The 22,269-nt window shown below is 39.3% G+C and overlaps 1 protein-coding gene across 1 annotated transcript in view; it reads left to right on the forward strand.

Annotated features, from left to right (window-relative positions):
- Nucleotides 1-19,720, forward strand: part of hdac11 (histone deacetylase 11) — a 113,473-nt gene extending 93,753 nt beyond the window's left edge. The window contains exons 10-12 of the mRNA XM_060835154.1: nucleotides 1,019-1,115; nucleotides 17,915-18,093; nucleotides 19,346-19,720. Coding sequence (XP_060691137.1) covers nucleotides 1,019-1,115; nucleotides 17,915-18,093; nucleotides 19,346-19,510 — 441 coding nt within the window. The 3' untranslated portion in view covers nucleotides 19,511-19,720. The remainder of the gene's footprint in view (nucleotides 1-1,018; nucleotides 1,116-17,914; nucleotides 18,094-19,345) is intronic.
- Nucleotides 19,721-22,269: the final 2,549 nt, after the last annotated feature.

The following is a 22,269-nucleotide window of genomic DNA, read 5'->3' on the forward strand; positions in this document are numbered from 1 at the left end:
ATGATACAAAAAATGGTTGGAAGGGCATGTCAAGATGAGGACATGGGAAGTCTGCACGTGGATATACATAGATGGAGTGGGCAAAAAATTTGGCAAATGGGATTTAGTGTAGGTAAGTGTGAGGTCATGTTTTGATCAGAAGAATCAAAAGGCAAATATTATCTAAATGGCAAGACTACAGCTCAGATGTTCTCTACCCCAGAGAGTTGTTGAGACTAAATGACTGCAAGTTTAAAAGAAGAGATAGATAGATATTTGAAATATTGGAGTTGAGAGCTGTGATGAGCTCACATACAAGAAAAGTTAATGTCTAGGGAAGATTCGCCATGAACTTAGAAATGCTGGGACAGGATTGAGGGGCTGAATGGCCTATGTCTGCTGCTGTGGTCTGATGGAAGGTTTAGACCTCATCTAAACCCAGTATCCCCCTTCTTGATTATGATGTCCACTCAAAGCCCCTTTCCTATATTTTTTTGATACCAACTGACGATGCCCTGCCAACCAATATTCTGCTCCTGCCCACTGTTCAGCTGCTGGCTAATACAATGGAGATCAGGGTAATTGACCCTTTTTCTCCCTGACCACCACCACTGCCTGCTAAACCAGGCATGGTTAAATTTGGCCCAACACTTTTGCTTAAGTTTTTGGGATATTGTAGTTATTGGTTATGTTAAGTGTACTGTACTTGCAAATGCAATTTGGTGTTGCCTACTTATGTTTATACATAAAATACAGTGCAGCCAAGTAATGGCTTTATTGACAGTCATAACATTAGGATATCCAAGCAGTGCTGTAAAAGCACAATACTTACTCCAATTAAATGTAATTATAAAACAGTAGGCTAAAAACAGCTATTGCCTCTAAATGCTTCAACAAATAAGAATTCAACCACTGTACTCTATGCCTTGCATGTACTTCACCATTAAGCTGGCAAAAAAAACTTATTCAGCAATGTTTTTATGAGTTCTGAAAAGAACAATTTTCTCTTTAAAATACTCATTCATCTTTTCACTCTTAGGGGAATGGACATGAGAGAGATTTTATGGATGACAACAGAGTCTATATTATGGATGTTTTTAATAGATACATCTACCCAGGTGATGGATTTGCAAAGCGTAAGTCAAGTTACTGCTGTTAAATTTTGAATGTAATTAGTGTTGCATACAGTTTTATATGCAATGAACTTCTACTGGTGTAACAAGATATAAAAATAAATTGAATGGACCTTTTTGAAATTGATCTGGGATGTGTGACTTATGAATGATTGCTATGGCATGGAATTTGAAACAATGAATTATTTGCATATTTCACACAACTGCTTAGATTCTGGTGGAACTATGCGTTGAGAACGCATATGAAAAATGTCAAAGTTATCTCACTTCTGTTCTGAAATCCTATAAATTATGTGCAGTACTTAAATCTTTTATCAGCTGTTACTATAAACATATCAGTTCAACTATGGAGCCTACTTGTTTTTTGGATTTAGGGCAATGTATTGCATAGGTTACTGTTCGAGGAAATATTTAGGACAAATTGGGTCGTATGCCATGTGCTGAGAGCAAACTTCCACACTGAGCCTTGTCCTGTCTAATACTAAATATTGGATCATGAATTTATTGTTTCACAGCAACCTTTCCTTCCCAATTGGTGGCTTGGTTTTCCTTCTAAGTCAAAGTATATGTGACGTGAGTTGTAGTGTGAGACTTCACGTGGTCTCGTATTCTCTGATCTGAATGTAATGATGATTCTTGGAGCAGGCCAACATGGCGGTGAGGTGAGTTAATTATCAGGGAGCTGAGGTAAGAAGGTGAGTTCAGACTGATAATCAGTCACTTGTGTGGCAGTGGCATGTTGGCCCTCCCTGTGGCTGCCCACTCACATTACCTGCCTTTCCATGCGCTGTACTATGGATGAGGGAAGGGTAATCTTGAGCTTTCAGCAAGCTCAGTTGACTGCTAATTATTTATTTAAATATGACAGGTTTCAAATAAGGGTCAGCCCGCATGTGGATGCGAAAATGGTAGTCTGGACAACCCGCCACACTCCCCTCCCCCAACTGCACCACATTCCTGAAGTCCTTACTGAAGGTCACAACAATTTCCCAACCACAAAATGAGGTCCCGGTGGATGAAAGTGTGGTCTAGAATCTGTTCAGCAAACCTGATAGGAATGTAGGTAAGCTCAGGGAAGAGATGATGCTTTCATACAGATTGATTGGGGTCCAGGGTGATGTGGAGGTTAAAGAAGATCTGAGGGAAGGCACACAGTGATGTTGGGAGGGTCAAGGTTGGTGAGAACAACTAGGATGATGGGGAAAGGTGCAAGGTCACTGGTTGCCACTCAAGGCCGTTTACATATTTTATTGGCCAAGTCTATAACCTTAGTTGCAGCTGTCATGAGTGCAGATCCAGTGTAAGGTGGGAGAAGTATAAAACTACATGGCTTAGAATGAAACCAATGGACACACAGATTCTCCTATTATATCACTGACTGCATTTTGCACATAGCTCACTTGATGGGTTACCTGTGGATCTCCCACACCCGATATTCCTATAACCTTAGCAGCAGTAGGAGCATATGTAAGAAAGGTGGCAAAGTACCAGAGGGCAGGCTGATCAGGAGACCATCAGTGATAAAAGTTACAGGCCCATCAGTACATTTTCAGGGCACTGACAAACTTCCTCAAGATATCAGAGAGGGGAAGTCACAGTCTGTCCTGTGGAAAGCTATCTGTTTTCCCTGGAGCATTGGCGGCTGAAGGGTGACATTATTGAGGTTTATAAAATTATGAGGGGCATGAATAGGGTAAATAGTCAAGGTCTTTTCCTTGGGGTAGGAGAATCCAGAACTAGAGGGCATAAGTTTCAGGTGAGAGGGGAGAGATTTACAAGCGACCTAAAGGGCAACTTTTTCATGCAGAGGGGGGTACGTACATGAAATGAGCTGCCAGAGGAAATGGTGGAGATTGGTACAATTCCAACATTTAAAAAGCAATGGATGGGTATATATTTAGGAAGGGTTTAGAGGGATATGGGCCAAGTACCGGCAAATGGGACTGGATTAGTTTTGGATATCTGGTTGGCATGCATGAGTTGGACCAAAGGGTCTGTTTCCGTGCTGTTCATCTCTATGATTCTGTGTCAGATCCTGCAGCAAGACCTGCAGCCATATGGATTGGCAGAAACTGCATGTCATTGCCCTCTGTGATGGCAGGTGCCCCATTTTTGGCACTGGCTACGTCTAAGGCTCTACAGGCAGCCTATGAGGTACATTTTTCAGCATATTAAAGAAGTGATTATTGCCGCCTTGTGTCATGTTTACCACAGATGAAAAAGCAGGACTGTCAGATTTTGCAGTGTTGCTCATTATCCTACATTTCTATGGTGTGCAAAGAGTAATTAACTATATTGATGTAGCTATTGGCTCTCTCTGATCACCCAGCAGCATTTGTGAACCACAGGGACTTCCCTCATGAAACACCCACTGGTCTGTATTCCAAGGTTAGCAAATCATGCAGGGTTGTACTAATTTACCAGGGAGCTCTCCTGACTCATATCCTGTGGAACTTGCAACGTCCCTAGCTTTTTCAGGCCTCTGCGCAGATTGATTGCTGGATCCTTGCTAATGAAAGCAATTTCCCTGGATTTATTAGCACCAGTGCACGGCATAATAGAACGTCAATGCAGCCCCACCTGTACTAGAGCTATCACCATGCTGAAAACGTCATTGACACTGCCTTAAGTCTGGAGAGACTGTTTAGTATGTATTACACAAAGTGCACTGCACAATATGGCCATACCGTTCCTGACATTCCTGATTAAAGGCATGCCCAAAACGTCGACTCTCCTGCATCTCGGGATGCTGCCTGCTGTGTTTTTCCAGGGCCACATTTTTTGACTTTGAGAGTTTAACGGCCATTGAACCTTTGTTTAAACAGGTTTGCCTGCTCAATGTCTACCAAGCCCTGTTGCATTCCTTTTCTGAAACTCCTGTGAGCTAATGTTGTCTTCTACCTGGAATAGCAAAGCCAATAAATCTTGCTAAAAACACTGGTTATGGCGGACAGTTAACATACGTCAGGCTGAGATCCCAGAACCTGCTCCATCATTATAGGTTCTTTGGATTCATCCAAGGCATTTCATTTGTCCCTGTGGAACATAATCTCCGATAACTGTCTTGACACTGGAAACATTGCACATTCCTCATTTCCTATAGACTGACACATTACATAGGACACAGACATAAACATTAATTATATTTAAAATTAACACAAATTATCCATTTTATCCTACATAGTAAAGGAGTTGTGTAATATTCCCCTGCACCCTTCATTGAGTGCCAACCGTTATGCAGGCCAGGAAAATTAAGTTCTGATAAGGACAATGATGCACATATGAATAAAACGAAAGCAATATAGTTGGCAATGTTTACATATTACAAAGTGAATCTTACATATACACCCATGCCATCTTTACTGTGCTCGTAAATTTAAGTTTTTTTTTCTATTATTCTGTCTTGGAGTATGTAGAGGTAAGCCTGTTGCCCCTGTCCCGGAGCAGAGGCGGACGCTTCCTGCCATACATCTGGGAGGCAATTGAGTATTTGACAGAGTGAATGAGGGGAGGCTGCTCACCCTGGGAGTGCCTTGAGGGAAAACCCCCAGGATAGTTCAGAAATGCTTTTCCTCCTTGCTCCTTGTGTCTAGATTGTGGGGACCAAAGAAGAAAAGTAATTTTGTTCCACGAAAGCTGTAAACACATGAGAATCCATAATGCCAATACCAGGCGTGAAGCATTGTGACTCTAATCCATTGCTCATCCAACCTTCCTTTCGCACATGATTTCTTTGCAGCGAGTGCAAGCCAAGCTATTCACCTCGTACAACATCCCTTTTGCACCTGGAATCAACCTGATGAATGTCTTCAGAACTACCTCCAGTGCCACCATATCCTTCCTTAAGTCAGGAGACCAAAACTGGACACAGTACTCTGGGTGGGGTCTCACCAACACCTTATTACTGGAACAACACTCCTTTACTTTTATAATCCAGCCCTTTGGCTATACCATATATATTCTTGTATAGGTTGAATTTTGAAGATGGTTCCCTAAATCTGAAATTAAGGGGTCGACTTATACACAAGGTATTATTTTTGAGGGGATGAATATTTATCTACAAAGTAGGTAAAATGGGAAATTTACCTTCCTGTCAGTCACCTGGTCCCTGGTTCTGGAATGTTCCCTGTATTATGTTCCCTGTATTAAACTACAGGTAACTGAAACTGTGGAAACTGACTCAGCAGACACAGCAATTCTGAAAACCTGGCGCGGAGTGTGACTGCTGGCAGACTGGAAGACACGGAACCTAGCAGGGTGGTCAGCAGACTGGAAAGCCGGAGCTGAGCGCGACGGGCAGGCACACTGACTCATAAGTGTCCTGTAACTGTGATGAACTCAGGTCGACTTATACATGAGATAGATGGAAAATACAAGACTTTTTGGCCAAAAAAAGGGACTTATACTTGAGAATGATCTATACGTGAGTATATATGGTAAATATCAAGATCCCATTTCCCTTTATTATCTGCAGACCCACTTTCTGTGATGAAAGCACAAAGTTGCCCATCTCCCTCTGCACTGACAGACTTTGAATCTATTTACCACTTAAATATGTTATGGACTAGGTCAGACCACTCAAAACATTCTTAACCAGGCAGCCCCAGACCATAACTTTGCAATTTGTTTCAGTAAGTGTACAGTCAAAATTGCCCGGAGTAAGATAGCTAAGTTGACTACTGGATTTTAAAACAGACAAACATTTATTCACAAAATTATACAATGAAGCACAAAGAACAGAATAAAGAATCCCTACAGAACTCAAACAATCCAACTAGACTTAATTATGCTGTTTGGAAATGCACAACAATCCCAATAAGCAAACTCCCTTTTAAAAACCCTTATAAATGGAACACATGTTTATAGGTTGAAGTTGAGAGGCAGAATAGAGAAAGAGTTTCCAAACAGCTCCTGTTGAATTGCCAACTAGTTCAAAACTGAACTAAAACCTCAGCTCAGTTCAGTGAGAGCTGACCACTCCCCTTTCATTATACAGGTCACTTCTAAAACACGACCACTTTGGCCTGAAGTCTCATCTGTTTACGTATAAACAAAAGGCCTCTCAAAATGCTTTTCATCTCTGTACCAAACCAGACTGACCGGAGCCCGGCCCGGTTAGTTGTTCCTCTGAAAAAGATCAAGGACAGAGTCTCCTTGAGCCAAGGAACAGCTTTTAGGGAAAAAAAAGGGACTAGCTTTGTGACAAATAATAATTTGTCCTTTTATTTTTCCCGCCAAAATGGACAAACTTTCACTTATCCACATTAAACTCCATCTGCCAGATTCTGGCCCATTCTTGTATCCTGCCAATATCCATCTGTAAACTCTTTATCTCTTCATCATAGTCTGCTTTCCCATCTATTTCAATCTCATCTGCAAATTTTAAACTCAGCAGGAGACGAGCAGGAGGCTGAATGAGCACAGTAAGTGAGGCAGCATCAGGAGGTGGAGAAGTCCGATGTTTCTGGTATAACCCTGGTTGCTGTGCTCTTCCAGCCTCCTGCTTGTCTCCGCTGGCTTCCAGCATCTGCAATTTTTTTCGTCTCCAACTAAAAACTGTTACACTCTGTCTCTGCAGATCACTTGCAAATCATTCATGTAGATTGCCAATTTGAAGTGAGAATTTTTTTTAATCACTCAATGCAAAGTGCAAGTTTTTTGTTAACAATGAATGGAAATCCCACATTACTGCAGATTAATTGGTTGGTACTAATCTGCTGGAAAGGTTTGCCATCTTTAATTTGAAAGTGAAACTCAGAGTCATGTTCCAGTTGAGTATGTCTCCATTAGTTAGACAAATTCCAATTTGTTCATGGGATAATTTTGTCTTTTGGAAGCTGCTGTCATGATATTGCATAGAGCTACCTCAAAGACAAGGAGCTGGTCCCATACTATATTGGGTGAATTAATGTGTAATTGTCTGACAAAGTATATCTTGCTGAAATCTGAACTTCCAAATGAATTTATAAATGGTGGCGAAGAATACAAAAGCTAGCTGTTTTGCTTAGCTTACATAAAACTGTTTGACTCCGATGTACCAGAAACAGGAGAAATACTAGGGCTTGATTTCTCCTCAAGGCCCTGTTTATTGATAATCAATTATGTACTCCTTTGATGAATGAGAAAAAACACTGAAACAGAGCTATAACATAGAAAAGGTGGAGGCTCCTGATAGCAGAATTTTTTTGAGTGCTTCTTGTCAACATATGGAAACTTGAATTAATATAATTTTAGAAGCACACCACTGACATTACATGAGATGATCAAATTTGATCACCTGTAAATTTCTATTTTGGTGAGGAATATTAACTCTCAAGAATAGTGTGCAGAGGAGATGACCTGGGGGGTGCAGTGAGAGAGAGACTCACTGAAATCCTTGTAGAGGGAGGAAGAGAGCTTCTTCAAGGAAGGCATCCTTGCAAGAGGATTCGCAGTAGGTTAAAATCTTCGGGTAAAAAATGAGGTCTGCAGATGCTGGAGATCACAGTTGAAAATGTGTTGCTGGTTAAAGCACAGCAGGTCAGGCAGCATCCAAGGAATAGGAAATTCGACGTTTCGGGCATAAGCCCTTCATCTCAAGAATAGTTGCCCATGAAGAATAAAAGCGAACATTTCCTTGGATCCAGAGTTAACAGATTTCTACTCTAAGCATTTTGTAATTTGCAAAAGGGGCAGGAAAATCTTCGAGTAATAGACAGAACAGAATGTCACTGATGTAGGTTTTGTCTCTAGCAGATTGTTTATGTTGTCCCTTGTAATGTAAGAAACTAGGTGTGGATATCATGGTACTGAAGAAACCAACAGACGTTTGTTACAGTTCAATAATATGTATAAATACTGCATTCATGGGCACATCAGTGCCTGTGCTTGCATTAAGCCGTTTTGTTAAAGAGAACAATATGCTTCCATTGGTGTGTAATACTTTAAGTGATCTGAGTAAAGATAAATGATGCAACATTCAAACCAGGAGGCAACATACTGTACAGCACAAATAATTTCATGAGCATATTTCGTAATGTTTATTGACTATGAGCCATAACACAACATTCCCCTTTTCTCATAAAGATAAAAGTAATTATCCATGAGGCGGCACGGTGGCTCACTGATCCCTCTCAGCAACAGGGACCTGGATTTGATTCCTGCCTTGTGCGACTGGCTATGTGGTGTTTGTGTAGGTTTCCTCTGGGTGCTCCGGTTTTCTCCCACAGTCCAAAGATGTGCTGGTTAGGTGAATTGGCCATACTAAATTGCCCATAGCATTCAGGGATGTGTAGGTTAGGTGCATGACTCTGGGGCAAATGTAGGGGAATGGGTCTGGGTGAATTACCCTTCAGAGGGTTGGTGTGGACTTGTCGGGCTGAAGGGCCTATTTCCTCACTGTAAGGAATTTATACTTTCTATATCAAATTGATATATATAGTTGCATAAAAAGCCTATGTCATCAATTCAAAAATAATGCATATAGTTAAAACAGAGTTTACAAATCTGCCATTTCAAAGCTCAGTGTCACTTTATGGAAGTCTGACAGCTGGTCCTGATCTGTTGATTGTAAATTCATCTAGTGGACGATTGTTTTCAGTTGCAATTGTTGACAACTTTGTCACTCAACATAACCATATGATTGTTTCATTCATGCTCTTCTTTACTCCCGACTTAATGGTTAATTGGTATGCTCTACATTTGGTCCGAACTGGAGATGTTCCATTGCAATCAGTAGTGATTTAGTACTGATTTAGGTTTGGGCTGGTTGCACATTCTAGAAACCACTTTATGATCATTGATTTGATGGTGCCAATCGTAAGTTCTGCTAGCCAGTTTTAACACAGATCGTGAGACAATAATGTGATATGGGTCAGTGTCTACTTTAGCAGACGTCTTAAATTTGTTCATCAGTATCCTGCTGTCTGCTGTCTCTCACTATCTGTTCCGGGAAACCAATTAAACCGTTCATCGTGTCAATAATGGATATAATGTTTGTGTTGCCATGTTATCAAAGAATGTGAACTTTTAGAGAAGTGATCTTTTGTAAGGATTGAGTCTACGTATGTGCTGTGAATGGGTCTCTGGATGCTTTCATCTAAGGAGGAGATGCAATATTGTGTGGGACGTTATGTGCCCTCCAGTGCTATGTTGATACTTTTTTTTTAGAAAAATAAATTCAATTGATGTAGCAGAAAGAAAGGAATAGAGAACTCAGAGACAGGTTTGTAAAGCCTTTGGTTTTGATCGTACTTGTTACTTCAGCCTTTTTTACTTTAAATAAAAGAAGTCTTATAGAAAATTTCTGTCATTAAAATCTGAGACTATAATCACAAAGAAACGTGTCTTTTGGTTGATCATTACCCTATCTACAGATATATATGGATATCTGTATTCTTAGAAGCTGATTCAGTTGATTGTCTAAAGTATTCAATTTTTGAATCTGCTGTCCAATTTGTCTTCAAGTAGTTTTCAATATCTGACACTGAGATCTTGGAAGACAACCATGCCTGTGGGCTTTGCCTCCAGCAGGATATTTTCAACTGGGTAGCAATGTTTGTATTATCCATTGTAATATGAGAAACTCGGCGTGGATAACAGGCTGTTGAAGAATCTGACAGATATTCATTACAACTCAATAATACATACAGATATGAAATTCACAGTTACATCTCTTTCAGGGCTCACTTTAGGCTATTCAGTTACAAAGAGTGGTGTGCTCCCATCAGTGTGTTGTGCTTCAAATGATATGAATTGAGATGGGCTAGGTGGTCTTTATAACATTAGGTCACTTGATGTAATGTGGTGCTGATATCATGAATAGGCCTCTTAAAGGTATACTGACTGTGAAGTAAAACAGTGCCTTTTTAAATGTGGTAGCCAATCCAATACTCTCTTTGTCACTGATTCTTCTGGTTGTTGCTTTAAGTCTGTGTTATTTGGCTTTCCCTGCTTTTACTACTGGAAACCATTTTTCCTTATTTACTGTATCAAAGATCATTGTGATTTTGAATGTTTATCTTAAATATGAATGATTATATCCATGCTGTTAGTTCTATGTTAATTTTACATTACCAAGGTCATTCATTCCTACTTATAATGTTCAGGGTAGTTGCTATAAGTCCAATATTAATTTAATGTTCATTTAGAACTTAAGGAACCAGGCACATTGTGGAGGATTAAGCCTTCTCCAATAAATTCGTAGTTGGACATTGGGGAAATCATACACTTGATTTACTGATTTATTCAATTTGAAATTTGCAGCCATTGATGTCTAATTGCAATTTTAATTTAGTTCTTCAGTCATGTCCATACTGTGCAGGACTTTTCAATTAGTTCAATTTTCTTGCATGTAATAATTCATTTGAATTGGAGCATTTGAATCAGGGGCAAATTGAAATAATTCCACAGAGGCTGATCATTAAGTCACCCTTTATTTACATGTGGCAAGTCCTTGACACTGACCCAGTTCTAAGTGAACAGAACCTCTGACATACCTGTTTATATTTGTCAAAGAGGGAACTCCTTCTATGAGGTCCGTCTGGCTGACCTCATTACAATCACTACACAAGTTCTTTTTGTTCTATTTGTCAGAATTAAAAATGATCAGTTAAGATGAGCTTTCTTCATTGGATCTCCAGCTTTGTGTAATTGCCCTTTCACGTGATTCTCTGCTACGTGACTGAATATGCTGCAGGGATGAGGAGCTGCTAGTTTTGGCATTGTATCATCCACAATTATCATTCTGCTGAGACATTTCACAGCACACGTTCAACAGGAGCTACCCTAGTGTAGTCCTCATTTGGACAATATCTGTGGGAGTTGGATTGCTTTTCACTCTCCAATGCTGGCAAAATATTGTGGATGACTTATTAAAGGAATAGAAGTGCTGACCCTTCTTGAATTTTCATTAGCTTCCTTCAGATTAGGAACTCTATATTACATTTTGCCACCTTGAGGTTTCACAAGTCCAAATTGCTAGATGTCATTTGCATTTTTTTGATTTTTGAACTTTGTTAAATTAAATTTTCATTTTAAATGATGAAATATTGGGTAAAATGACTGCGTGTCACCTGAATTTTCAGAGTTCGGACATTTCCTGGTTCCGTGAACCTGGTTGGAATGAGTGGTCTGGGAGTTGGATCTTTGTTCTGTGGTGATGAGGTTTCTTTGGGGTTGGTGATGCTAGTTTGGGTCCTCCTTCTAACTCCATGGCTTCTGCTATTCCGTTTGCTCCCCACCCATCGTCAATGACTTTCTACGCATCCCAATAGTCCTTTATAGCCCCCAAGCCAATTTAATTCCACCGCATACCAACCACTCACTACCCTTTATCTTTATCCCCTCCATGCCAAATCACCTGGAACCAGTATAGACAGACTGGAAGACCCATGTGGGCATAACCTGATACGTAGCTGATGACATCTCTAATTCATAAAAATAATTCAAACATTGAATTTTTTTTCAACTAATCTCTTAAATCCTTAATCCCTTTCCTTATGTAGCAGGCATTTTACTTCAGTACTTGAAACAAGTATTTCTATCTATTATCATTTGAAGTTATCAATCAAACTGTAACTTAACAGGGACACTGAGTAATATGGTGGGTTGTAAAATCAGTCATGCAACACAACTATTGATAGATTTATGTTGAGAAATAAAACAAAATAACACCACTTTATATTTTAAAAACTCAGCATGTTTTCTAAAGTTTCAAGTCCAACAGATTTAAATCTCCTGACAGATTTGGCAGTTCTAATGAGATTTACAATTAGAGTCATACAGCATGGAAACAGACCCTTTGGTCCAACCAGTCAAGGCTGGTTTGGAAACTAGACTAGTCCTACCTGCCTGGGGTTGGTCCCTTTCCCTCAACTTTTTCATATTCATGACATTTCTGTCTTTTCACAGCTATGTTGGTTCCTTGGTATCTTGGTATTACTTTGAAAAGCTTTGACAATTCTTTGATGTCCCAATAAGTTTATGCACACCCATTCATGGTTACCTTTAATAATCCTATAAAAAGGATTACCTTTCCCAAAGGGAGGCCGACATTTTCCAAAGGTGTTTTGGAACCATGTTAGAGGGGGGGCTTCTTACTCCAAAAGTCATCCCTGACTATGCAAATAAATCCACAAGGTACAGATATGGTTCTACTAGATCTAAACTATACGCTTCAAACTTCAGACATCTACCTTGCCAATATCATGAATGGAAGCAGCTGCTGATTTGTTCAGGTAGCTGCCTCCAGGAAATGAGAAAGTGTAATTGACAATCCCTGCCACCACCTACCATGTGAAATTGACAGAGGCTGGTTTCAGGGTCAAAGTTCTGACTGTGGATCTCTGGCATTTTCTTTTTCCTGCAAAAATAAAGTAAGGCCTCTAGTTGCGATATCTTCAACTATTATCCCTTGAATAGTGGAAAATGTAGCAGGAATAAGAGGAGGATCAAGAGCTTTTGACATTTCTATTTTGTATTTTCTGCTGAATTTTGTCCTTTTCGGCACTTCTGAATAAAGAGATTATTATTGAATTTCAAGTCAACTTAGAACAGACAGCACAAAGGCTTTACATGTATAAAGTGGAATCCGATCTTTGCATTCAGGAGCAGGAGTTTAATCTGCATTACCTGAACACCATTTCAATGAAAATGAAAATCAGCTGGTTTCTGACAATTCATAGAGAGTCATAGAGATGTACAGCATGGAAATAGACCCTTCGGTCCAACCTGTACATGCCGACCAGATATCCCAACCCAATCTAGTCTCACCTGCCAGCACCCGGCCCATATCCCTCCAAACCCTTCCTATTCATATACCCATACAAATGTCTCTTAAATGTTGCAATTGTACCAGCCTCCACCACATCCTCTGGCAGCTCATTCCATACATGTACCACCCTTTGCATGAAAAAGTTGCCCCTTAGGTCTCTTTTATATCTTTCCCCTCTCACCCTAAACCTATGCCCTCTAGTTCTGGACTCCCCAACCTCAAGGAAAAGACTTTGTCAATTTATCCTATCCATGCCCCTCATAATTTTGTAAACCTCTATAAGGTCACCCCTCAGCCTCCGACGCCCCATATTTCATAATTTTATAGACTTCTATCAAGTTTCCTCTCAGCCTCTGCTGCCCAAGTGAAAACAACCCAAGTTTTTCTCGCCTCTTCTGTAATCCAGGCAGTTTCCTGGTAAACCTCTTCTGCATTAGCTCCAAAGCTCCGCATCCTTCCTGTAATGTGGAGACCAGAATTGAATGCGATACTCTAAATGTGGCCTAATCAAAGTCTTATAAAGCTGCAACGTGACCTTCTGACTCTTGCATTCAGTTCCTCAACTAATAAAGGTGAGTATACCATACACCATCATTACCACCCTATCTATTTATGTGGCTCGTTTCAGGGTGCTGTGGACTTGAACCCCAAGATTCATCTGTACATCAATGCTGTTCAGAGTCCTGTCATTAACTGTATATGTTTCCTTTTACATTTGGTCTCTCAAAGTGGAGCGTCTCACACTTACCCAGATTAAACTCCATCTATCATTTCTCCACCAGTATCTGGCAATTGATCTATATTTTGCTGTATCCTTTGACAACTTTCTACACTGTCCACAACTCCACTAATATTTGTATCGTTTGCAAACTTACTAACCCACCCATCTATATTTTCATCTAAGTCACTTATATATGTATATCACAAATAGCAGAGGTCTCTGAATGCATCCCTGTGGAACACCACTAGTCATGGACCTCCAGCCAGAAAAACATCTTTCCATTACTATCCTCTGCCTTCTACGGGAACACCAGTTCTGGATCCATGCGGCCATGTCACTTGGATCCTGATGATCACCGTAGGACAACAGGAAGTCCCAGCATGCCTGTGAGCCCAAACTCCTAAATCCAGCTTTCTCTGGAATTAGGCTTGATGTTGGGGGAGGTGTTACAGAGATATTTGGAAGATCAATAGCTGAACTCCAGATGTGCCTGTATTGGGCTGAGCAAACCTACAAAAGAGATTTCCATGCCCACGCTTGCTTAACACTAGCCTTTTTAGCTAAAGTTACCAAGCATCCCTACTGGAAGGGCCTCCCCTAAGTGTGACTATGACACCCGCAGTGAAGGAATGAAGTCTCTTCATTTTTTTTATTGTACCAATTAAAACATGTTAATGGTACAAATGAACTTGAGTTTATTAAACAGATCAACCCGAACAATATACTGAGGGATAGTGTGTTCTATGTATCTCCAGATGGATGTTTTTGAGAGTGCCTGTGTTTATCTCTATTTCTCTGCCTCTGTGTGTGTTTCTGTCTCAGCGTGTTAGTGTGACCTTTCTATGTATCTCTCTGTCAGTGTGTATGTGTGCCTATAAATCTGATTTTGTGCCTCAGTATGTCAGTGTGTGTGTGTGCCCAGTTCTGTCTGCAATGGCACACACTTTGAATGAATTAATTAAATGCAATGAATCAAAGTCATAATGTCTCTATCCCCCTGTACCTCTGGTGTTTTAAGTTACACGATGCCACCCTTCTCCAGATCACATCACAAGCAGCACATATTTCCCTGTGCCACTGCATCTGCTTCCTTGTCCTTCAGGGGATGGATCAATCCTCCATCACATTGATCACTCAGTCCTCCAGGGAGCTGGATCAATCGAAGGTTCATTAACAACAACAGCAACAACAGATATTTGCTCTGCAATCACTTGTGAACTCACTGGTGTCTCAGAGGGTGGGCTGACTGTGTAAATGCTTCCCCACTGGACAGCAGGTAACAACTTCTCACCAATGTGTATTCACTTGTGTCTCAAAAGGCTTTTTGAACGGAGAAATTGTTTCCCACATATGGAGCAGGGGAATGGCCTCTCCCCAGTATGAATGTGTTCACGTGTCAGCACTTCACGTTTGCATTTAAAGCTCTTCTCACAATGTGGACATTTGAAAGGTCTCTCATCAGTATGAACCAGTTGGTGTGTCCTGAGGTTTATGAAGTCCCTTCATGTCGCCCATTAATCAATCACTTAATGGTCTCAATTGAACCAATTGATCACCTGTTTCCCAGCTACTCACTATTCAATCACTACTCAATTTCTGCCAGTGATCAGGTCTTCGGTTTCCTTCATTGTTGCCTTGCAGAAATAGATTTGGACCCTGCTTTTGTAGTAATCTGAAGGTATAATTGTTGCACCATTGCTTTAATTCCAGCCTAATGGACTTTCCAACCAGGTGGTACGATATTTTCTAATGATTGTTGTTTTGAAATCCTGAGAATTTATCATACATCATGTCAGGTATAGCTCTGAGTTAACATAGAACAATACAGCACAGAACAGGCCCTTCAGCCCTTGATGTTGCACCAACCTGTGAACTATTCTCAGCTCGTCCCCCCTATACTATCCTAAACTCGTCCATGTTCTTATCTAAGGATTATTTAAATCTCCCTAAAGTGGCTGAGTTGACTGCATTAGCATGCCCTTACCACTCTCTGCATAAAGAACCTGGCTCTGACATCTGTCTTAAATCTATCACCCCTCAATTTGTAGCTATGCCCTCTCATCCAAGCTGACGTCATCATCCTAGGGAAAAGACTTTCACTGTCTACCCTATCTAATCCTCTGGTCATCTTGTATGTCTCTATCAAATCCCCACTTAGCTGCCTTCTTTCCAATGAGAACAGATCCAAGTCTCTCAGCCTTTCCTCATAAGACCTTCCCTCCAGACCAGGCAACATCCTGGTAAATCTCCTCTGCATCTTTTCCAATGCTTCCACATCCTTCCTGTACACAATATTCCAAGTGTCCAGCATTTTGTATAGTTGCAGCATGATATTGCGGTTCCGGAACTCAATCCCTCTACCAATGAAACCTAACACACCGTATGCCTTCTTAATAGCACTATCCACCTGGGTAGCAACTTTCAGAGATCTATGTACATGGACTCCAAGATCCCTCTGCACATCCACACTACCAAGAATCTTTCCATTGAACCAGTATTCTGCCTTCCTGTTATTCTTCCCAAAGTGCATCACCTCATATTTAGCTGCATTGAACTCCATTTGCCACCTCTCAGCCCAATTCTGCAGCTTATCCAAGTCCCGCGCAACCTGTAACATAATTAACATTAATAGCTTTTATATACAAAGCACCTTTCATGCAAGAAAACATCCCAGGGTGCTTCCAAAGGCATTGAAAACAAAGTATAAAGTCAATCCATCTAGGGTGATATCTGATTAGATGAGTAATTGCTTGGTTACAAAGGTAAGTTTTAAGGAATATCTTCAAAGTGAGTAGAGAAGTGAACATGTTTAAAGAGGTTATTGCAGAGCTTTAGGGCTTTGGCAGCTGCAGCTACAGCCGTCAATGGTGAAACAGTTAAAATTCAAGGAGAGCAGACATTCTATAGGCCTGTAGTGCTGTAGGAGATCATAGAGATAGGGAGGTGTCAGGGCCATGGAGAGATTTGAAAACCAGGATGAAAATTTAAAAATCAAGGCATTATTTAATCATGAGCTAACATTAGTCAGCAGGATTTGGGTGAGAGTTAGGATGCTAGCAGTTGATGATCTCAATTTTACCGAAGATAGAATGTGGGAAGCCAGGTCTCAAAGATGAAAGATGTGGTTGAGGGTTTTGGCAAAAGAGTTGAGGCAGTTGAGGCAGTAGCAATGATCAGTCATGGAAATAGTCACCGTCAGTGAGGGTGCAGTTCTGTTTCTGAACAATCATATCTGCATCCATTATGATACCAAAGTTATGAATGGTCTGGCTGAATTTCAAGCATTTGTCAGGGAGAAAAATGAAATCAGTGAAGAGTTAGTGCTAGCAACCAAAGACAATGGCATAAGTCTTCCTGATATTTAATTGGAGGACGTTGTCACTCATCTCATACCACATACCAGTTGAGTGATCTGGCAATTTAGAAACAGAGGAGGGATCAAGAGAGATGATGCTGAAGTAGATGATGTTGTTTGAAGGGCTTATGCCCGAAACGTCGAATTTCCTATTCCTTGGATGCTGCCTGACCTGCTGTGCTTTAACCAGCAACACATTTTCAACAATAGATGATGTTGTTGTCAGTATACATCTGGGAACTGTGATTATGTTTTTGGATGCTATTACTGAGGTGCAGTATGTAGATATGAAATAGGAAGGCATCAAAGATAGATTTTGGGAGAAACCTGGGATTGTAGTGTAGGAGTGGAAAGAACAGCCATTGGTTGTCATAGTTAGGTACAAGAAGAGATCCAGAGGAATGGGTAATGGGTCAAAAGATTGTGGGAGGAGGATGGTGTTGTCATCTATGCCAAAGAATGCAGACGAGTTGGATAGTTTACCTTTGTAATCGTTAAACAGGATGTCACTTATGCCTTTGTTAAGAACTGTTTGAGTTTTGGGGGACTGGCAGAAATATGATTGAAGGGAACCAAAAAATAGTAAAGGACTCAATATTATATTTATGTTTATATTCCATTGAACAAGTTCAACACAGGACTGTTTATGAAGATTGAGTATTAATTAAATGTATAATTTGGTGTAAAATTTATTTCTGTTACATAATGTTCCTTTTTTGTTACAGTTTTTAAAACCCAGATATCATCGTGTATGTTGTGAAGTTTCTTAGCGTTAGTAATTTGTTATTGAAATATTTTTGGTTTTTTTCTGTAGCATCTCTGGAAAGGATATTTACTTGAATACCATTTAAGTAAACAGTTGCAATCTGGGTTTTGATTCAATTTGGTTTGCTTCATTGTTTGAAGATTTATGTTGAGTTAACTGTGTGAAGTGATTGATTACTTTAAATCATTTATTCATAAATTGTTACCAGGAGCTATCAAGTGGAAAATTGAGCTGGACTGGGACACGGAGGATTCAGAGTATCTGCAGAAAGTGGAAACACAGATGTCAAAAGCATTACAGGAAGTCACTCCAGACATCATTGTGTACAATGCAGGCACAGACATCTTAGATGGTGATCAACTAGGAGGATTGGCTATTTCACCACAGGTTTGTAAGATAACTTAAGGGTAATACAAGTGTTTGTGCTTTGCAAATGTGTTACTGAAAGTACTTCCAAAATAATTTACCTTAAATTTAAAATATTGAACGAGTTCAAAAGCAGACAAATGAAATTCAACTTTGGTGAATGCAAGTCTATCATGTTGTGGAAGACTTGAAAAAATATTTTGTTGTACTTGGTTGTCCAAGAGTTTCAGTTCTGTTGATACCTGTTCCAGAAATGTCATTAGTTTGATTAAATGGTGTTTATAATTCCTATATCAGAATCGTGAACATTTTGCTTCAATTCTATATCTGCAATTTTTGGCTTCTTTTTCTTGCCCAGTGTGATATTGAAATAAGGAGAGGAATTACTTAATTTTCCGTTAGCTTTATTTAGGTAGCAGTTTACCTCTTTGCACCTATCTGATATGTGAGACCCAGGTAGAAAACAGCGTTTATCATTTCAAAATGATCAATTAATTTACAGAAGAGTATTTATTACTAGCTTAAATGTGCTTACTTTAAAGCTTTTCAATTTTGACTATTTTATGTACGATTTGTAAATAAATAGAAAATGTGTTCAAGATAGCTAGAAAAACTCCATTGTCCATCTTTACCATGGAACTTTATCTGGAAAATTCTAACATTATGTTTAATCCACCTTTTAGATTGAAATAATTTAGTTCATAAACTATTTGTCTGCGACATAGAATAATAGAATAATGCATTTTTTTTAGATTCGATTAGATTCCCCACAGTGTGGAATCAGGCCCTTCGGCCCAATAAGTCCACACCAACTCTCCAAAGCGCAACCCACCCAGTCCCATTTCCCTCTGACTATTGCACCTAACACTGTGGGCAATTTAGCATGGCCAATCCACCTAATCTGCACATCTTTGAACTGTGAGAGGAAACTGGAGCACCGGAGGAAACCCATGCAGACACGGGGAGAATGTGCAAATTCCACACAGACAGTCACCCAAGGCTGGAATCAAACCTGGGACCCTGATGCTTGAAAATATCAATTTTATAGATTTTGTTTTGCCACCTTTTGAGATTTTTGTAAGAGACCCCAGTAATTACAATGGAGACATATTTACCATTCTTTAATTAAGCTGGAGATAATGTGTAATTATTTAGTACTTTCAGCTTTTATTGAGGGGAAGTGATTTAAATGTTTCATTGAAATGTCATAACTCATAATGATTCAAACAAAACTGTCCTTAATATCTTCTTGTTCAATTTTTTTCTTGTCTAGGGAATCATTAAAAGAGATCAAGCAGTTTTTCAGGCAGCCCGCACGCGTAAGATACCCATCCTGATGGTGACGTCTGGAGGCTACCAAAGGTCTACAGCCCGGATCATAGCTGATTCTATTCTTAACTTGCACCATTTGCAACTAATAGACCAAAAGGTGCTTTAGGTGGAATGAATGACTTTTAACACAGCTTTTCTAATACAGAAATCTGTATTAGTTGCAACATCACTGCTATCAATGCAAAGAACTTCCGTTAGTTTGGAGAAAAATCTAATTTAAATACTAAAGTAACAATGTTCTATAATCAACAAAGTTATGAATATAGATTAGATAAAGTAATTAGCAGGTTTACAACACTATTAAAGGAACATTCCTCTCTGGTGCAATAAATAATGGATTTTTAAAATTAATATATATTTACTTGGCCGTGAGAAAAATCTAAAGAAATATAAATTTGAAATAAAACCTTGAGCTCAACACACTCCAATTATTGAATGATTTACCTGATAGTATTCATACAATGAAGAAACAGAGTGCTGTGAAATATCAATCACTATTCTCAGCATATTTGAAATCGATGATACGATGAAATAGGTTAGAAAAAATGTAATTCAGATTTGTTTTGTATTAAATGTTGCAGCAATTGTAAGAGAAAATGTGTAACTGCAAAAATATCTTGTAAAATTGGGTCAAGTTAATATAAAACCTCATGTTATTGCCCAGCAAACCAATTGTAAAGGAATGTGCCTTTAAATACAAGGTGTCTAGTTTTCAATATTCAGTCTTTAGCTGAAAATCTCTTGTGTTCTTGTATGATGGCATTCTCCACAATAAGTACTGTTCTATTATGGCCTCAGAAAGTATTTTGTACTGTAGATTAATGTAATGCTTAATTAACTTCTTAATAGTCATTCTTAATAGTCATGTTCTAGTAATATTAAAATTACCTTATTTTCTCACCTTTCTTTTTTTACCTGATGCCAATGGCGCAATTTACAATTAGGTGATGAAACACCTTTCAGTGTGCACATAGGTCACACTGATTTTTATTTTGAGAAAATTAGGTTTTCCTCTGTATTACTGATCCTATTCAATTTTTTTTCTCCAAGTGTTTGCACATCTGGAATGCCCAGTGTGTAAACCACCCCCCCCCCCCACGCCCACTTCTCTGAGCTCAGGTTCCCCATTTTAGACAGGAATGAAATCAGATTTCCTTTGTTTCATTATTGTCTGGGAATGAGGATCAGGATGTGGCCTTTTAATCACAAACTCTTGAAACTTTTTGAACCATGTAAGAACAGAGTATGTCTTTGTTGTGATTTCTTGTTTGTTTACAAAATGTAAAAGGCACTTTAAAGATTAATATTTTTAGTTTGGGATTATGGTCCCAAATTTGCTTTCACTGATTTCCAATTAGCTTAAGATATTTTCCATAGCTGTTGCATGGTTTCTGAGAACAGTAAATAAGTGTGTGATGGTGGGTGTCCATAGTTGATGCTTGAGGTAGGTGTAGAGCATGAACATGACATAAACTGGCATGAACAATGTGAAGTGGAATGGCTGCGTATAGATGGCATAGGGGAATCTGAGGAGGATGGGTTTGCATCCAGCAATGTGAATAGGCATATGTATTGGGTAGGGCATGAGGTTTATTGGTCTGTTAAGTAATGTTCAGAGCTGGACAGTTGTGATGGAGAATCAGGTGACCTTCTGAACTAACCACCTTCATATTATGCTCTCCACTGTAAGTTGCAAGCTGCAGTGAAGATCTGATATTTTTGCAAAAGATTAAAATTTCAAATAAAACCACACATGAGTTGGTTGTGTATTTTGCAAGCCAAGAAAATGCACAGGTTGGGTTTATCTCACCACCCTGGAGGCTTCCTGCCTCTATTCCTGATGAAGGGTTTTTGCCCGAAACGTTGATTTTCCTGCTGTCTAGTCTGCTGTGCTTTTCCAGCACCGCTCTGATCTAAACTCTGGGTTTTTTCAAGCCCACCCAAAAATTGAGCCCTATATTCTTTTATTGAAAGTGAAGAACTTGCATTTTATTGCTAAAAGATCTAAAACCTATGGTTTGTCACAATGTGCTTTGTGAAGTTGATTTTATTGAAATACATTACATCATGAAAAGCAGCAAAGAAAAATTGAAAAATGAAACATTGGGCAGTTGTAAATACATGACTAATCTGCTACCAATGGTCTTCTGGTGAAAAGTAAAACCTGCCTTCCAGGTTGTGTAAAGTTATGCTTAAACTGTACAGTGCCCTGGTATGACCACATCTTGCATCCACTTCAGATCGTCAGAACAAAATTGTCTGGAAATGCTAGAGAGAATAGTCACAAGACAAGTTAGGACCATGAGGGAGGTTTGGAGAAGTTTTGAGATAGGGAGTGATTGAAAGGGGACAACTGGAGACATTTAATACAGTAAGTGAGAAAGAAACTTGCAATCTTAACCAAATCTATCAAGTCAATCTTAACTTCATACTTCAAAACAATGGGAAAAGGAAAGATGTGTTGTAATGAATGAAAAAATTGGTTTAAAAACAGATTTTTACAAGGTTTTTATAGCCTCAGGACATTGAATAGGATTTTAGTCAATGAAGTCATGTTGAAATTTATAAAAAGGTTGAGACTGATGTCAGGAGGCTCTTTACATACAGCTGATTAGATTTCTTGTTTAGACAGAGGAGGAAACAAAGGCTGAAGTAATTTTAGAAATGTTAGTGTTTTGATGGTGAGATGGCAGGGTGTTGGAGAAAGACTGAAGGTTATTCCTGAATACATGTTCCAGGATTGGCTAATGTTGTGGCTACTTCCTTAACTATCTAATCTTGTATAAAGAGGCAAGATATAAAATTGTAATATCGGCACATATCTGACTTTATTCTACTAATGAGGAACCTCAATGTTAATACACA

This window comes from Hemiscyllium ocellatum, chromosome 14, assembly GCF_020745735.1.
Source record: "Hemiscyllium ocellatum isolate sHemOce1 chromosome 14, sHemOce1.pat.X.cur, whole genome shotgun sequence".
NCBI lineage: Eukaryota > Metazoa > Chordata > Chondrichthyes > Orectolobiformes > Hemiscylliidae > Hemiscyllium > Hemiscyllium ocellatum.